We start from the raw sequence: 16,070 nt of genomic DNA, 5'->3' as shown, positions 1-16,070 counted from the left end.
TTGAAAAATATCATTGCGATGGTCACAGATTTTTTTTTTTAGTGTTCAATGTTCCATGGCTGAGCTCAGAGACAATGAGTATTAATAAAAGCGTAGATATGTTGCAATTGGCCTGAAGAGGACCAGATTACATTATGATGAATCATCAATGTGTCTCCACGTCCAACAAAAAAATGGAGATAATTCAAGCACTTCTGGTCAAAATCCAGTGTTCCAACACATTTTCCATTTAATATCAAAGCCATTCTTTCCTAGAGCTTAATTTCCTGAATTTAACATTAGACAGAATTGTTCGTGATATTGTTTTGTACAAGTACTGAACTTTAAAGGGCGTGATATTACACTCTAGTGTAAAATAACACAAATTAAAATATTTGTACAACACGTACAATAAGTTTTCAGCAGTTCATCCCCAAGTGTTAAAGACCCGGAAATCACATCCGGAGATCACATTCATTTTCCATACTTGGATAAACCAGTATAAGAGCCTTGAATTTTATTGTTCCTGTTTTACACACCCACGCTACACAGATAATGTAACTGCTGTGGAAAAGCAGAATGTGAACAATCTGAGCCAGTGATACTCAAATGAGATCCACTAAAGTCTGAGCCATATTGTGAAAAGAGCTATTAGGTCATGTAGGTGTGGTACCGCTGCTGAAAAGCAGGGAACATTTAGAGAGCACAACAATCGATCATACAATGCTGACGTGTTGCAGAGGTCCCCTGACAGATCTGTAGTGCAGATGCCAGATGAACATGGAGTGGAGCTCCATGGTTACACTACTTTTGATTTTCACTTTTAACTTTTTCCAGTGACAGAGAGTGATTTAAATTGAAAAAGGCTTGGCACAACTGTTGCGCTACTCAAGAACAATGAACAATAAAGTCATGACTCAATTCTCTATTCTTCTCCATTTATTTGCTATTATTTGTTGGGATGGTGCAGGAAGACAGGAAATCTTCCCATAATTCCCTGAACAAATCTCACACTGCTCTGTAACAATGAATGTGGCATTTCTTGTCTTTAATATGTTAAATATGTAACACTGTACTAATATTCATTACACAGACAGAGGGTGAGAGACTTTGTGAGAGTTTTTGTCTTCTTAAGTGGCAGACACTACCATGTCTGAACCATGGGGCTTGGTGGGAGGAAAGGCCCACCACAGGCTGCTCAGATGACACGGGCTGCCTTTGGCCTCAACAACACAGCTTTGCATCTTTACTGCTGCCAACACAGACCTGTTTATAAACATAGTCACCTGACACTGGCATATGCTTGAGGCTGTGTGGGTGAGGAAGTAGGGTAAAAATGCTAACAGGCTGTCTGTGTCTTCTGGAACAGAAGTTACTTTATGACAACTAAGCACCAGGCTGCGTTAAAAAAATATGCAATCAAAACAACAAGTTAAACAAATAAAATCTGTAAATATTCATTGACCGTATGTCACCGAACAATCAGTCAATAAATAAATAGCACAATTTACTGTCCACAAAATGACAAATATCTGCAAAATAAAGTATGATCATTGGCTCCTGAATACAGAACACACTAAACTGAAATGAGGGCCACACACACAAGGCAGCATTGCATAGTTTTAAAGCAAGACCTAACCAGAGTCCTGCACCGTGTCAGCTACACACAGGTACATGTGCAAAAAGTGCATGAAACAGGCAGAAAATAAAACTCGTTTTATTGTGAGTGGGATGTGGGTGATGTAAGTGAAAGACAAAAAAACTAACACTGAACTAGAAATTGAAATGAATGTCCTGACATGCTTGTATTTTTATGTTCATCTTTCCTAAAGTAATTTTCACAGTTTACAAGTACATTTTACTTGATTGTTTAAAATAGTGATTACTATGTGTTTAATTTTAGCTGTATGCTGTTGAACATCAATTTAGCCTTCAGGCAAGCCTGTGTGAGTTGAATTATTTGATATGTTTCACTTACTCTCTTAAATGGAAAAAACATTTTTACTTTATTGTTTAAAGTCAGTATAATTTTGGTCCTGGTACTTGAACTCTGGTACTGGAAGATATCATATTTGCATGATACATTCCTAGTAACAACTAGAGATGTATAGCCTGTGTGTTTGGTTATAAGTGTGTGTTATACAGAACAGGCCGGTTTACGTGCTTGGCCAAGGAAGAGTATGGGTTTGCAAAACTGGACATATGCAGGACTCTGACCTCAACTATGGCTGCACTGAAAGTAGGAAAAGGAAATATCTTTATCAGACACTGGTGGGGAGTAGACAGCTCGAAAATCAATCCAATCCATTCCATAAATGATTGGGGCTGCAGCAGAGTTTCCTCCAAGTCCACACTGAGATGCACTGTGGTGCTGCAGGGTTGTTGGTTGTTCTTTCTGAACTGGGAGGATTGTTCTTTTGTTTCCACTTTGTTCCCAGACTGGTCAGTGCCGTCTCCGCTGCATTTCCAGGGCGTGTGTGAGACATCCGACAGAAGGTCTGTTTGTCCTTTGTGTTTAAAGTTTTTGTCAGACGTTGTAGTCTGGTGCTTTTCCCAGTGGTTGCCTAAGTCTGATCTGCAGGGTCATGAAGGCCCCCACCGCCACATGGAAGAGGATCTGCCACATGTTTCTCAGTTCATACAGATACATGTTGGACAGACAGATCAGTGCAAATGCCAGGAAGGACTTACTGTTCCTCCAGACAGAGAAGTATGCAAACAGGTAGCACTGAAAGGAAATGGCAGAGAAGAATTTGAATGCTACACACTTTGTGTGACTGACAATGACCAGTGACATGTTTTCATCATTAATGTCCTTCACGGGACAATAGATAAGAAATCTCATCTGAAAACTTTGCTCCCCCCCATCAGTCAATAATTTGTGATGTTCCATTTAATATCAGGAGCTGCACAAAATGAGCTGATGAAAATGTTTTAGAGAAAGTACTGGGGTGAAAGCCATTGAGCTTTTGCTAATGTTAGTCTAGCTGACAGGCTGCTGAGCTGTAAAGTGCAGGGCTGTTAGTCAGCCAGTGATGGGCTGCCCTTACCGCAGACTATCACTTACCTGATACAGACAGGCTGCTGTGCCGAGGAAGAAGGCAATCACATAATTAAAGTCTTCATCGTCATTCTGCAGACAGGAAGAAAAGACAGGATTTTTTAGCACTAGTCATCCATGTCTAGAGAAAGCATCAAGAAACCAATATGACAACAACATTTAGACATTCCTATATTTCTATATATTTTCCCCCCATTTAGTCTCATCTAGTTTAATAGAATATAATATGCCATTTACAGTTTCGAGGAACAGACTGGACGGGACTGGAAACACAAGCAGTCAGACAATTAGTCAGATTATCTAAACCACCACTTTATTTCAAGGTGAAACCTAAAGTGTAATGTCACTAATAATCCCTCATTGCATAAGAAAACTGTGTGCACACTAGGGGTTTGACGAGAAACTTAACCCAGAGATGAGACACGAGATTGGGTTCACAAGATCGAGATTTTAACACTATTGACGGCGCCACCACCAATTTGCATGATACATTCCTAGTAATAACTAGAGATATATAGCCCGTGTATTTGGTTATAAGTGGGTTTGTGTGTTATACATGACAGGTTGGTTTAGATGCTTAGCCAAGGGAGAGTATGGGTTTGCAAAACTGGACATATGCAGGACTGACACACTTCACTTCTCCCTAATAACTTCCCACATATTCACCCCCCCCCTGCGATGAGATCAGCTGTGTAAGTTAACTCATGACTGTGACGTTACAACCCAAACTCATGGCCCAACCAGGCGGAGAGGAACAAACGCACGTGTATACATATTATTAAGTCTACCTGCCTATACTCTGCTGTGCATTACATTATTGCTCCGCTGGTATTTTCCCCTTCACACTGTTTGACCGACAGTTTGGGACTGGATGTAACCGAAACTAACTGAAACACTTTTGACCAGGGACAAATCCACATGTTAACTTCAGCAGCTCTGACAAAGTGCAGCTCACAGTCCCACACAGAGCATGGCTACACCTCAGTTTTTAGATGTTTATACTGCAAAACTCTACCAGCTACGTTACCGCTCTGTCACAACGTACGCGAGAGGTTCACTCGATTACTATCACGGCGCACGCCGGTGTCGCATCAGCTGGGCGGAGTTGATTCGCCCCTCCAGTCTATGTTATCAGTTCTACATTTGGTTTTTACTTCATAAGAACATTAATGTGTGGCTTGACAGCATGTGAAAAATGTTAACTGTGTAAGTCTCGCGAGACAGCTTTTAACCTGACAAGAAATCTTGTCACACTTTAATCTTGCGAGATCTCGTGGCACAAGACACACCCAGAGTGCACACAGTGATGCAGAACACTAAATTGTAATTCATGTCTACAACGGAAAGTTTGCCTTAATTGTCTCTTACCAAATAAGTTAGACTAACCTGGATGTGTGTTTCAAACTAATGTTTTTTTAAATTTTGTCAGCTACTTTTTTTTTAATGCAGTCTTAGTCTGTGTCAAATGCCCTTGTTAGTTGTATCATATTTGGTCAATCTCATCCTGTTTTAAGTTACTATTACCAAAACAACTGACAGCCAAAATATGAAAATAATATGTTGTATTAAACCAGAATTTCCCTTTAAGAGAAACTGAATCTGTTTGAATGTCATCTCCATTATGTCCTCACCTGTAGTATGCTCTCTATAGCGTGGACCCCTCGCAGCAGGTTCAGGCCTCCACAGAGGACACTGAGCACACAGGACACGATGCCTGGGAGAGTCACGGGGTCCAACATCTGTGTGGGAGCTGGAAGAGAGAAAGAACACGAGATTGCAGACTCAGCACAATCGTCCTTGACAAATGAAGTATAATAAATATAAAAAAATTAAATAAATCTGCTGTGCAAAGTATATAACAAAACATATACATTTAATGAAATGTATCATTCATAAAACTACTATATGCAGGATAAAAGAACAAATCCTTGAATACAAATGAAAACCAAAGCATACATTGTTTTTAAACCTGTCTTCCAGAATGTTCTGGCAGGGTAAAAAGATGGATGAGTCACTATTATCAGATCAGCATACTTCATCCCACTGGACAAAATGATTTATGCTCTCAGAGACTGGCAAGGGCAACCAACAGAGAGTGAACAAAGCGCAGAGATCTGCCCTGAAGAGGATGTCAGGGGGAACACAACAGCTCTAAGTGACCCGTGGTGGCATCGCTTTGCTTAGGGCAGCTGAGGTGTGACGGTGCGTACAAGAGCCTTGATTTCTGGAGCAAGTGAGGGGTAGAGGGTCTGAGCAGTTGAGCTGTTCGACTGAGCAAAATGATATCTGACCAGCACACATACATTATCTTTAAGGCTCATTGTTTTTGTTTTACAGATTTTTAGTGCAAAACGAAAAGAGAGAATCAGATCAAACTGTTATTGACCCAGATGTTATGTCGCCACGTGTCCTCATAGTGAGGGTAGCTCAGAAAATGTTTCACGAAAGTGAAGGTGGTGATTAAAAATGCAAAATTAGCTCTTAATTATCCCTAAAAAGTAATTATTAAATGATGATAATTAAAGTGTTTTGTGCTGCAAATGGTATTTTCTTAAATGCATTTTTGTATTATACCCAGTTTTTAAAACACAAAATTACAGATTAAAAATTTAGATTAAAAGTTTTTGTTTGAAGTGAAAGTAATGAGCCCTTAACATTGTCCAGCAAGATAATTGTCTACAGAAAGACAGACTTCTTTTATCGGATACTGTAAGTGACCAATAAACCCATTCCAATAAATCAAGTGCAAAAGTTTGGTGCTGTCACACAGATGGGAATTCATCGTGCTACCGTACTGCACCTTTAAACATTATAAGAAGCATGTGGAAGAGTCTATGGGTTTGATGTGAACTAGTCAAAAAGCCAACAGCTCAAAAAGCGATATGAACAATGACTGGTACAGTGGAGCACCCAGTATTGTTCCTTTTCTGGTGTAGTAGGATACAGTATATTGAGAAAATCCTCAGTGACCTCTCTCTGTCATTGTGTTACAAAGACCAGTGCCAGCAGTGTTAATAGTGCCAAGTATTGAGAGTAAGATAAGATGAGATAACACTTTATGGATCTCCAGAAGGGAAATTAAGTAGGTAGCCTATTACAATAGCAAACCTCTTTCATACTTGGGGACTGTATATGCATGTGGCAGCAGCTCATGTCCTACCTATACCCTTGTATTTAGAGGACGTGTGCACTGAGAATCCATTGATAGCCCTCAGGTCCTCAGGGGAGAGCTGGTAGGGCGGTCGCAGCTTGATCTCTGTCTGCATGTCAGCCAAATTGATTTTGGTGGACAAAGAACGCGGGCTGTTGTAGCGCTGTTTGGTCTTCTGGATGAAGGTGTCTAATGGATGACAGTCAGCACAACAACACAGCGGTTAAAACAGTAACACAGAGAGCAAAACAAGGCCGATAAACAGATTATTTTATGTAAGAGCAGAACATTAATCACACTAACTGTGCATTCAGTCCAAATAAGAAGTGAATGTTTGGAGCAGCGCGATTTCACACAAAGTCAAAGCAAAGATGTGGAGAGCCGTGATTTCTTGTCGGGCGGTGCAGAGGGGGCGCTGCCGGCGACACGAATGGATTTCGCTTGAAAATTTGCATGATGCCAGTGTTTCCCACAGGAATTTAAGAGACTATGGAAGAAAAATTTGTACATTTTAAAGTTAAATGCATTCATTTGGTTTGTGGAGGCTATCTATGAAGAACTTTGCACTCTTGTAAACAATGTTGTGCTCTAGTAAACTATTTAATCATAAACACAATGTATAGCTATAAATGGTGAACAAACAAAAGTCAACAATGTATTTAATGTTTTTCCAGCAACCCTAAAATAGAATAAGTAATTTCCCTTATATTTTATTGTTGTTTTTTTTTTGTTTTTTTTTACTTTTAATGGACACATGTCACATGTTTTATACTTTCTGTGAATATAATTAATCTTATTTTCATTCTGTACAGACACCTTATTTTGAAAACCGGACATTGTCACATGTGTATCCTTGCGCTAAATTAATTTAGTCCGACCCAATTTGATAAATAATGTTGTATGTGGTTCTCGTATCACGTAACATGAAGATTTCATAGCCTCTCTTTAGGTAGGACTCTCATACTGCAATACTTGTCTTTGTAAAGAGAGAAAATGACGTATGAATGAATGTCGCTAACCTGCCTGTCAACTCGCAGTGGTCTGTTTCAGTGGATTTACCATAAAGGTTTTAATACGTGTGCACTCCAAATTTAGGCCCGGCTAGCTTAATCGTCTTCCCACAAACGAGTCACAGAAACAGACTGGTAATGTTACCGTAGTTACCTGAAAAGAAAAGTGGTTGTCTCGAGTCGGATGCCAAAGTGTCTGAGCATGCGAGCTTACAGGAGCGCGGAGCAGCGCCCACAAAACACAACGTTAGAGGTCTGTAATGTTATTATGAGATGTGTAAAAATATTTTCGGTTCATTTTTGAACTATGGCGGAGCAAATTAGACTATGGCGGGCGCCATGGTCTCGTTAATTAATGGGAAACACTGTGATGCTCTGTCGCGATAGTATATCAGCTTTGAGACTGTCCAGGCGTCCTCAAGGGTTTCAGAGTGTTCTTTGGAGAGGACCTGGCAGAGTGGAGGGAGTGATCTCTGCTGGCCGACAGACAGCTGCTAAACTACGGGGAGACGTAGAGGAGAGAGCCAGGGACATGCTACAACTTTTGGAGAAAGAAAAACCCGCAATCGGACTGAATTATTCTCAGACAACTACGCTGAGAGTTAACTGCTGTTATTAAATTAATTTTACTTAAATTTTTGGGATTACAACGTTCATTTATGTTCACTTGCGCTTCTCAGCAGCGAGTTGCCGTGTGTTTCCGGTTCCACTGTAGAGGTCGACCGATTAATCGGACACATGACATTCGGCTAATTTGGATCGTAGTTGAAGTTGCATTATCACAGAAGAGTTGCTATCATGTCACAATAAGTAAGCAATAATTTTGCAATTACAGAGTGAATCTGAGACTTTTATTTGTTCTGTTTGTGTGTCTTATATTTGAGAGGGTTGTCACTCAATGCAGAGAAATAAGTAATAAAAAAGAGACCAACGCACTATAGGCTAGTGACAGACTGGCTTGGCTTTGCTTACGGGTAGCTACAGACAGACCCGGTGCTAATACGGCACTGGAACCTTAACGACCGTTATCTACCGCACCAAATATCAACGCGGATTTCTGTGCTTCAGTTCGGTGCAAATAGAGGTTAAAAACCAAGCAAATATCGGCCAAAATAAATCGGCAGCATTAATCGGCCATCGGCCGACCCGGATTTCAAAAGATCGGTATCGGCATCGGCGTGAAAAAAACCATATCGGTCGACCTCTATTCCACTGTTGTTGTTAGCGCCAGTAGGCACCCAGAACTCTGTTGGACTACTACTTCATATTTATTTAAAAACCGAACAAAACTGGGCATTGCTAGGGGAAAAGAAAGCGAAGAAGTGGAACTACCTGGTAAGTTCAGAAAATCTGTGTCTGTTACTTGATTCCAGCAATCGTTGTACTTAGTAGTCAGTTAGCATAGCACAGACCTGATCGATCTGAACTCCATTCAGAAAATAAACATTTTAAAAGTTGTTGTTCTGCTGTCTTGCTAACAGACCTGACAAAGCATGAATTTATGTGTTTAACAAATCAACATCATATTGTAGTTATTATTTCGGCATCAGTTTGAGCCGTTTATTGCGATCACAGCAAAATGTTTATTTTGGGTTCATACAGCTGTAGTAATTGCGGGTTGTGTTTATTCGCATTATCACGTTATGTGTGACACTCCGCAGTAGGAAGCGTTGCGAGGATTAAATTTGCATTTGGTCTGACTGCACAGTAACTTTGATAATTTGATTTATTGTTTAAGCCCAAAAGTTTGTATGCCAAATATTCTTCAGTTTTAACTCTTTTTTTTACATAATTGAAGTGAATACTTTTGGGGTTTAAAATTTTGGTGGACAAACAAGCAATTTGTACATGTCCACTTGACCACTGAGATTTTGTGATTTTTCTGACATTTTACAAACTAAACAATTAATAAATTAATCAGAAAAATATTCAAGCGATTATTCAAAAACAATAATCATCAAGATATCTAGATAATCATGCACCCATACTCAGGATACACTACATGAATTGTTGTCACTTAATTTTTGTTGCAACCTTTCCCTAAACCTGCTACAGTTCAATACCTTGGGAGAACAACGCACATGTGTCATTGCTAGTTTCCGACCGATGCAGTTGACAATTTCACGCCAAGCACCCACGTTGTGTAAGAAGCAAAAGCGCCATCTGTGAGCCCATGGGTGTGTTGATCTTCAAAACAGGTGTGGTCAGGCCAATTGTTGGCATACTGCTATCTTGAGGCAGCAGAAAGCAATTGCACCATTGACCAACAAAACCTGGTCTAAAGTCAATGGCACAGTATTTTTCTGCTACAGCAACAGTGGTTACAAAAAAGTAAAACATGCTCCAACACAAGCCTAATTTTGTTGGAGAAATTGGTATGTCGTCTTATTTCACAATGGATCTTTTCCCCATGTTACTGATGAACAAAGATACCCTTGCCCTTTGACTCTTAGAGACTCACATCATAAAGTTTACCATGTGACAGTTAGATGAAAAATAATTTAAACCTCCATGGAGCTCACCAAATTCAATAAAGGAGTACGGCCGCACAGCGCTGCTGATTCGTTTGGTGTCATAGGTGATGATAAACTCCTTCTGTAGCTCGTCCAGGAAGCAGAAAGCCAGCACGTTGGGGTAGTTTGCGGTGCACACCATCAGGTACCCAACACCCAGTGCGCTTGTGAAACTGAAACACACATACGCACAAAACATTATTGCTTTTCCCTCGTTTCTCTGACAGAAACTCTGGAAAACTGTAATTAGGACACCAAGCTAAATACAGTTCAGATTATAGGAAAAACATTTCCTGATTATGCTGGATGATGCTCTAAACACAGCACAAATACTATTTCAGCACATTTGTGCCTAAAATTCTCATGTTCACAGCTAATTAAACACAATACCACATTCACGTCGGCAGACACTATCTTTTGGCACTGCAGTGTTAATTGATACACAGAGCACAAATTAAATTCTTCAGATACAAAGACCTCTATATTATCTGAATAGCTCAGAGCACAATTGAGGGGAAGGCTAGTTAACACAACATCTAAATTGATGTGGAACATAAATGTTAACAGTGCAGACTGATGGGATGATTATCATATGGCTCGACAAAAAAAATCACATAGAACATATCTGAAGAATGAGGGTGAATCTGCAGTGCCTAAAATCAAGCAACTGACTAAATCACAAATATTCGAGGAAGACGGGTGGGTACCTTACTCTCATATGGTGCAATGATTGTTAATTTTGTGGCCTCTAACATCACAATTAGTACACACCATCAAGTTGGTTGTGTCAATACTGATGTGAGCGTATTACAAACATTACGACTACAGTCAGTAAGTACGTAAAGTTCACTTATTGTAGCACCTTTCAAGAGCAGGCATCACAAAGTGTGTCACAATAAAAGACAGAAGAAAAAGAAGATTCAACGGGTCCAAAGGGACTGAATTTTTAAAAAACATTAGGAGCCACAACTTCAAAGGCACAGTCTCCAATAGTTTTATGCCTAGAGGGAGGAACAACCATCAAGCCCTGATCAGAAGACCTCAGACATCTAGTAGTGATATAGGGCATTAGTGGATTACTGATGCCAGAAGTTGCCTGACTAGAATCTTGAACTGTAATCTGAATTTGATGGGGAAATCAAGATTGGTGTCACAAGACCTTTTTAGAGTCAAATGTCTATGTTCAGATTCGAATACTGCGTCACCCCCTCTGCCATCCTACTAGTGGAATCTGTTTCCCATCATTTTGAAAGTCAGGATGCACAGACCAACAGTGCCTCTAATAGTTTACCGATACCATAATACTATTCTATAGTCGCAGGGAACTATTCAACATGACTGAATAGTTGTAATGTGCTAGCTTTGCCTGTGTTACTTTTTCCAGAAATTTGGCCCCAAACTGTAGTTGGGTTAACTGGTTTCTTAGACTACTTTAGCCTAGCTCGTAGCTGGTAACCTATAGCCAAACATAATCTCTACAGACCTATCTTAATTTTAGCACTGTGCCAGTGTTGGAGAGAGTAGTAAAGTGCATAGTTGGCAACTGCTGATGAAGAATGGTAGCGAGACACTGTGGTGGCGTTCATACAGAAACCTTATTTCCTCTGCAGCAGCGAAAACAATACAGAAACTTAACGCTATTAGACTGCAACCTGAGCATCCAGCCCATCTCATAGCACTGTAACCCAATGGAACAAGCCAGTAAAACCAAAGGAAAATATTTTATTTAAGACGATAGTTGCATTAACTACAGTGTTTCACATACATTGATTCATTTGTGGCAAAATTCATTGTAAAGCAGTGCGCGAAACACTGTAGTATATCTATGTTCTTAAAACAACGCTGTTATTCCCGCCGTCAAATAAGTTATTAGCAAGCAAGGAGCCTAGCTAATAAGGATAGCTATGTTAACGTTAGAATACAGCGAGGTTGTCGAGGTTAGCATGCTGTACATTGCTGCTAGTTAATATCTACTGCTAGTGCAATATCCCCCACACGCGCCACAGTTACACTATCATTCTGTAGGAAACACTTAAACTATTTGATTTTTAATCATTTATTTACTATTTGAAAATCATGAGCCATCCCTATACAATATCAGAAAATACTGTCTGTCACTGTTGAGTAAAAAGATAAAAAGTTGATTGGACATTGTACTAAGGTACAACTAGTATAAGCGATGATAAATGAGTTACAGCATGAATATGTTAAAATATTGTATTCTATTTAAGATCAGTGCAGATCCTTTAGGTACAGTATATTCTAAATCCCAATATAACAGGAACGATATACTGGGCTTGGAATGATAAAACAAGTAAACCTGCATCCAAAAATGTCAAAATAAAGTTAGTTATTAAGGTTGCAATATATCAATGAGTCATTTTCATGCAGAATGATACTTGGAATGTCCTCCTGCTCATGACACAGAAATATAATAAAACAAAAGCCTTTAAAGGGCCCAGAATATCACCGAACAGATTAACCTGCGACTTTAAACACGGCCTGTCTCATTCTAATCTTCACTGTCTTCTGACCTTCTCTTCTTCCAATGCTCCATGGTCTCATTGATTAAAGAGACTCTTATCAAAGGAAACTCTTGGTTGCTAAAAGGTATAGCTGGCTAATTGATGCCCGATACGGAGTTTCTTTTGAGCTCATGTTCTCTGTTTAAGACTAATTAGCTCTTAACAAACAGTGCTTGAGAGAATTTTAAAGCATTTCCCTGAGCATCAGCGGGGCTTTCAGAAATGGTTTAACACCTTAAATTAAGGCCTAGCTGTCAAATCACTCACATTAAAAAGCATTTACAATCAAAGTTGTGTTAAAAAGTAAGAAAATTTGTCTGCACTATACTGTTAAATCACCCAAAAGAGGCAGAAAAGTGTCTACATCTGTAAAGTTCAATCTCTAAACTGTATTTGATACCTTGAATTGAAAATATGTTAAGTGAATGAACTCATGGTCATAAAAATACTGTTGTTATCTAGCAAGTTATCCAAATTTCACAGGGTGTACATGGGCTTATTGTGGTTGTTAAATTAATGTGTGGTTTGAATGTAAAGGGTCCCTTTAAAATTACAAAACATTTGTAATTTAAAATCAACATCATATATGACCTACTTGACATTGTATGGTCCACTCTTAAGCGTGCAGCGGTCAGGGAACTGGCTGAGTTTTTTGGAAAGACCTTTGAGGTGCTTCTTGGTTTCTTGAAGCTCTTTGTCCTGCTCATAGTCAGTGGATGCAGAAAGAGGCAGGCCATCCCCAACCCGAACCACAGAGGCAAACAACACCATCGACATCTTATAGCTCTGGCAGTCTCACTGAAGCCCTGCAAACAGATGTCCAACATGGAAGAAAGCTTTATCGAGATTGTAGCAAGAATATGTTGACTATCCAATGTTGCTGATCAATAAAAGGCCCTCAATTCAGTCCATGTTGTGTGTCAAATAATTAACCATGCATTTTGTTCAAATGCATGTCTATACATTTAGATTTAAATAAAATGTGTTGAATCTGAAAAAAACTGGTCATGGTGTGAGATCTTAAATATTTGATATAAGTGTTGAAACAACACAAAAAAAAATGAATTCACAACTATTTTGATAACTGATCATCTATTAACCAAAAAACATCATTATCAATATTCAACATTTTTTCTTAGCATCTCTGCAATAAGTGTGCAACATTAGGTTTGCAGGCCCTTTATGGGTGGGTCCAATCAAAATATCCTAATATGTATAATTATAGTCCTCTTTTGCCCCAAAGACAAGCTGCTTTAGTGGCTCTTATTCACGCTGCTATGTGCTAATATTGCTTATATTGTGTTTTCCCCCTTTGTGTGTTTTGCTAATTAATTTCCTGCCTAAGTGACATTTCCTCAAGAACCCTAAACCTGGCTGTGAAGAGTGATTTTTTTTTTTAAGCCCAACCCATAGTTGTGTCAAAACATGTCTAAAAAGAGGAATCTTTTATATGGTGTTGTGATAGCACTTAAAAAATGAGGAGCACTCAAAGTGTGTTTAGTAAGTAAAGAGATTTTCAAAAGCAATACATTATTAGACACCCACAGCACAAGGGAAAGTCAAGGGAGTTCTTCCAGAACAAAAGCAGAAAACTTCAAAAGAAAGTGTTTTGGTTGAGAGACTACATGTTTTGCTGGTGCGATTTTTTCCAGAGCTGTTCATGGCTGCAGAACAGTGTGTATTTCTCCTCTTACCAGTTGGTTACTTAACAAACTCAGTCACTGCTTTTCAATGATAAAAATGTTCTTTACTAGAATTCATCTTAAAGTAAATGTTTTATTTTGATTAAAGTGTAGGTCTTAATTGACAACAGATTAATAAATATATTATGTCGCTTGATTACGTACACGTGTGCTTGGATCACTGGGGCACACACTAAACTTCTATTTTGGTGGCACAATTAAAATGTCTAAGAGCTTCTGCTGCTCCAGGTAATGAAACAGAACCTGTCGGTTGTGCTAACGTGAGAACCATGGACAGCTCCTCAGAATAAATGAAGGGGCGTTGAGAGGCTTGACTGAATTCAGTCGCGACGTGCTTTCACCGCACAAGTGACAAAACGTGAACATTAAATAGCTTTAAAGCGAACTCAAGAGTTTGACATTACTGCCTGCCTTAATTAACTAAAAGAACAGCAACACATTACTACGACGGTTTGAAAGAGGTAAGGCGTTTATGCTAATAGCTACCTTAACGTTACCTTAGTTGATTATTTAGCATTACAGTTAGCTACATCTGTTGATATAACGTTAACCTCAAATGAACGTTTGGCGCATTAGCTACAAGTTTCGTGCTGATGGACTTTTATTTTTAATGTAAGCGACCAACTAACATAATGAGAAAACTAGCCAATAAGCTAGCGATCCCAGACCAGGGTAACGTTAGCCAGCTAGCTACAGTTAGCAGCTAACGTTAACTACATTAGCCTGTTCGCCAGCATTCCCTTTCAGCTAACGTTCGCAGGCTATGGAGCTAAAAGCTAGCTACTTTGCATACCCACTACTCAGGGCAAATGTAGAAGCAAACCTGAACAAAGCACACACGTCCGACAAACCGAGATAGTTAGTTGGGTATTTAATACCTGGTAAACGAGTGTAGCATCATATGGACATCTGTTATATGCAGGTATGAAACTGTGCAGAGAGCAGATCACAAACAGCGGTGATGGTTCTTTACGTTTACGTGGCTTTTCCGCTGTGCATTGTGGGTAAAGGTGACCTCAGGGCCACAGAAAAAAATAAAACAACAAAAATGCTCTGTTGTAATAAAACAACAAGGGTGTTCTGATTTTTTTTCTTCTTTTTTTTTCCATTTATCTTTTTTTTTTTTTTTTTTTTTTTCACTCGCTTAACTTTTTTACACATTGCCTTATTAATCTATTAACGTTAGTGTTTGTGCCTTATATAAAGTTGGTTTTATTTTTGAATGTTTAGACCTGTAGGTCTTAAACTTTTTAACGTCAAGGAACCCTAAACTGATCATGGACCCCCATTTCATAAGATTTTGTCTAAGGATCTAACTGATAGGATTTTGGCTCTTAGATGTTTTTTTACAGAAAGTGAATGAAAACCATGACCAAAATTGTCATATATATAATATCACTGTGTTACTTAGGGATGGAATTGTAGTGAAAGTAAATAATTCCCCTTTTTGCTGGGGACCCCCTGTAACCCCATTAAGGACCCCACTTCAACCACTGGTTTATGCTGACCAGTCAAATCAATTGTTTAAACAAATTATTGTTCCTAATGGATACATGGTAAATTCAAAAAAGCTATTGTACCAATTTTCAGTTTCTTCAAAATACAGCTAATAGTTTGTGTTGGACTGCATACCTTTTTCTTTTTTTCCTTAGAGTCTCTAAAAACAAAAGATAATACAAAGAGTTAGCTGATAATTTTTATTTATTTATGTCCATATTTAATCATTTTTCCTTTTAGTCAGTGTTTTGTCTTGTAATGTTATTGTTCTTTCAATAATTGTCTTTAATTTTTCAAAATAATAATCGCAGAAGCAATTTTGTTCTAACTATTATATATGCTATTGTAATGTTTATATTACCATTATTGATTTTTCGATATTACTTCAGCAATACACACCCTAAATACCACTTTTCTACACAAAGTTACACAATAAAGTGGAAAGAATAAAATTAAACGGACAGCATAAAATGACACAAAACATGAAAAAACAAGAGTAAGAGTAGGTGGTAAAAGAGATAATATACTGTAATACATTTTAACAAAATAATACTAAATAAATATTTTATATTAGTACTGTTTATAGTCCAACAAGGTTGGTAGACAGTAAATAGTGTGCTACTGCAGTATA

General features: G+C 38.6%; 1 protein-coding gene across 1 annotated transcript; it reads right to left on the bottom strand.

Moving 5' to 3' along the window:
- Positions 1-900: 900 nt before the first annotated feature.
- sec22a (SEC22 homolog A, vesicle trafficking protein) lies at positions 901-14,952 on the bottom strand. The gene is made up of 7 exons (XM_046054840.1): positions 14,821-14,952; positions 12,835-13,045; positions 9,724-9,887; positions 6,201-6,380; positions 4,672-4,790; positions 3,047-3,112; positions 901-2,707 (listed from the first exon to the last, which is right to left on the bottom strand). Exons 2-7 carry the CDS (start codon positions 13,014-13,016, stop codon positions 2,507-2,509), a joined length of 912 nt encoding a protein of 303 aa, XP_045910796.1. The 5' UTR covers positions 13,017-13,045; positions 14,821-14,952; the 3' UTR covers positions 901-2,506.
- Between the last annotated feature and the right edge of the window lie 1,118 nt (positions 14,953-16,070).

This window comes from Micropterus dolomieu, linkage group LG07 (genome assembly GCF_021292245.1).
Source record: "Micropterus dolomieu isolate WLL.071019.BEF.003 ecotype Adirondacks linkage group LG07, ASM2129224v1, whole genome shotgun sequence".
In the NCBI taxonomy this organism is placed as follows: Eukaryota; Metazoa; Chordata; class Actinopteri; order Centrarchiformes; family Centrarchidae; genus Micropterus; species Micropterus dolomieu.
The sequence above is the reverse complement of the archived record's forward strand: the minus strand, read 5'-3'. Positions and strand labels throughout refer to the sequence as shown.

Excerpts from the sequence above, each read along its gene's own strand:
- sec22a (XM_046054840.1), bottom strand. The coding sequence starts at position 13,016 with ATGTCGATGGTGTTGTTTGCCTCTGTGGTTCGGGTTGGGGATGGCCTG. Across the intron at positions 9,888-12,834 it reads AGTGGACCATACAATGTCAA|TTTCACAAGCGCACTGGGTG; the intron begins GTAGGTCATATA and ends TGTGTGTTTCAG. Across the intron at positions 3,113-4,671 it reads CTATAGAGAGCATACTACAG|AATGACGATGAAGACTTTAA; the intron begins GTGAGGACATAA and ends TCCTGTCTGCAG.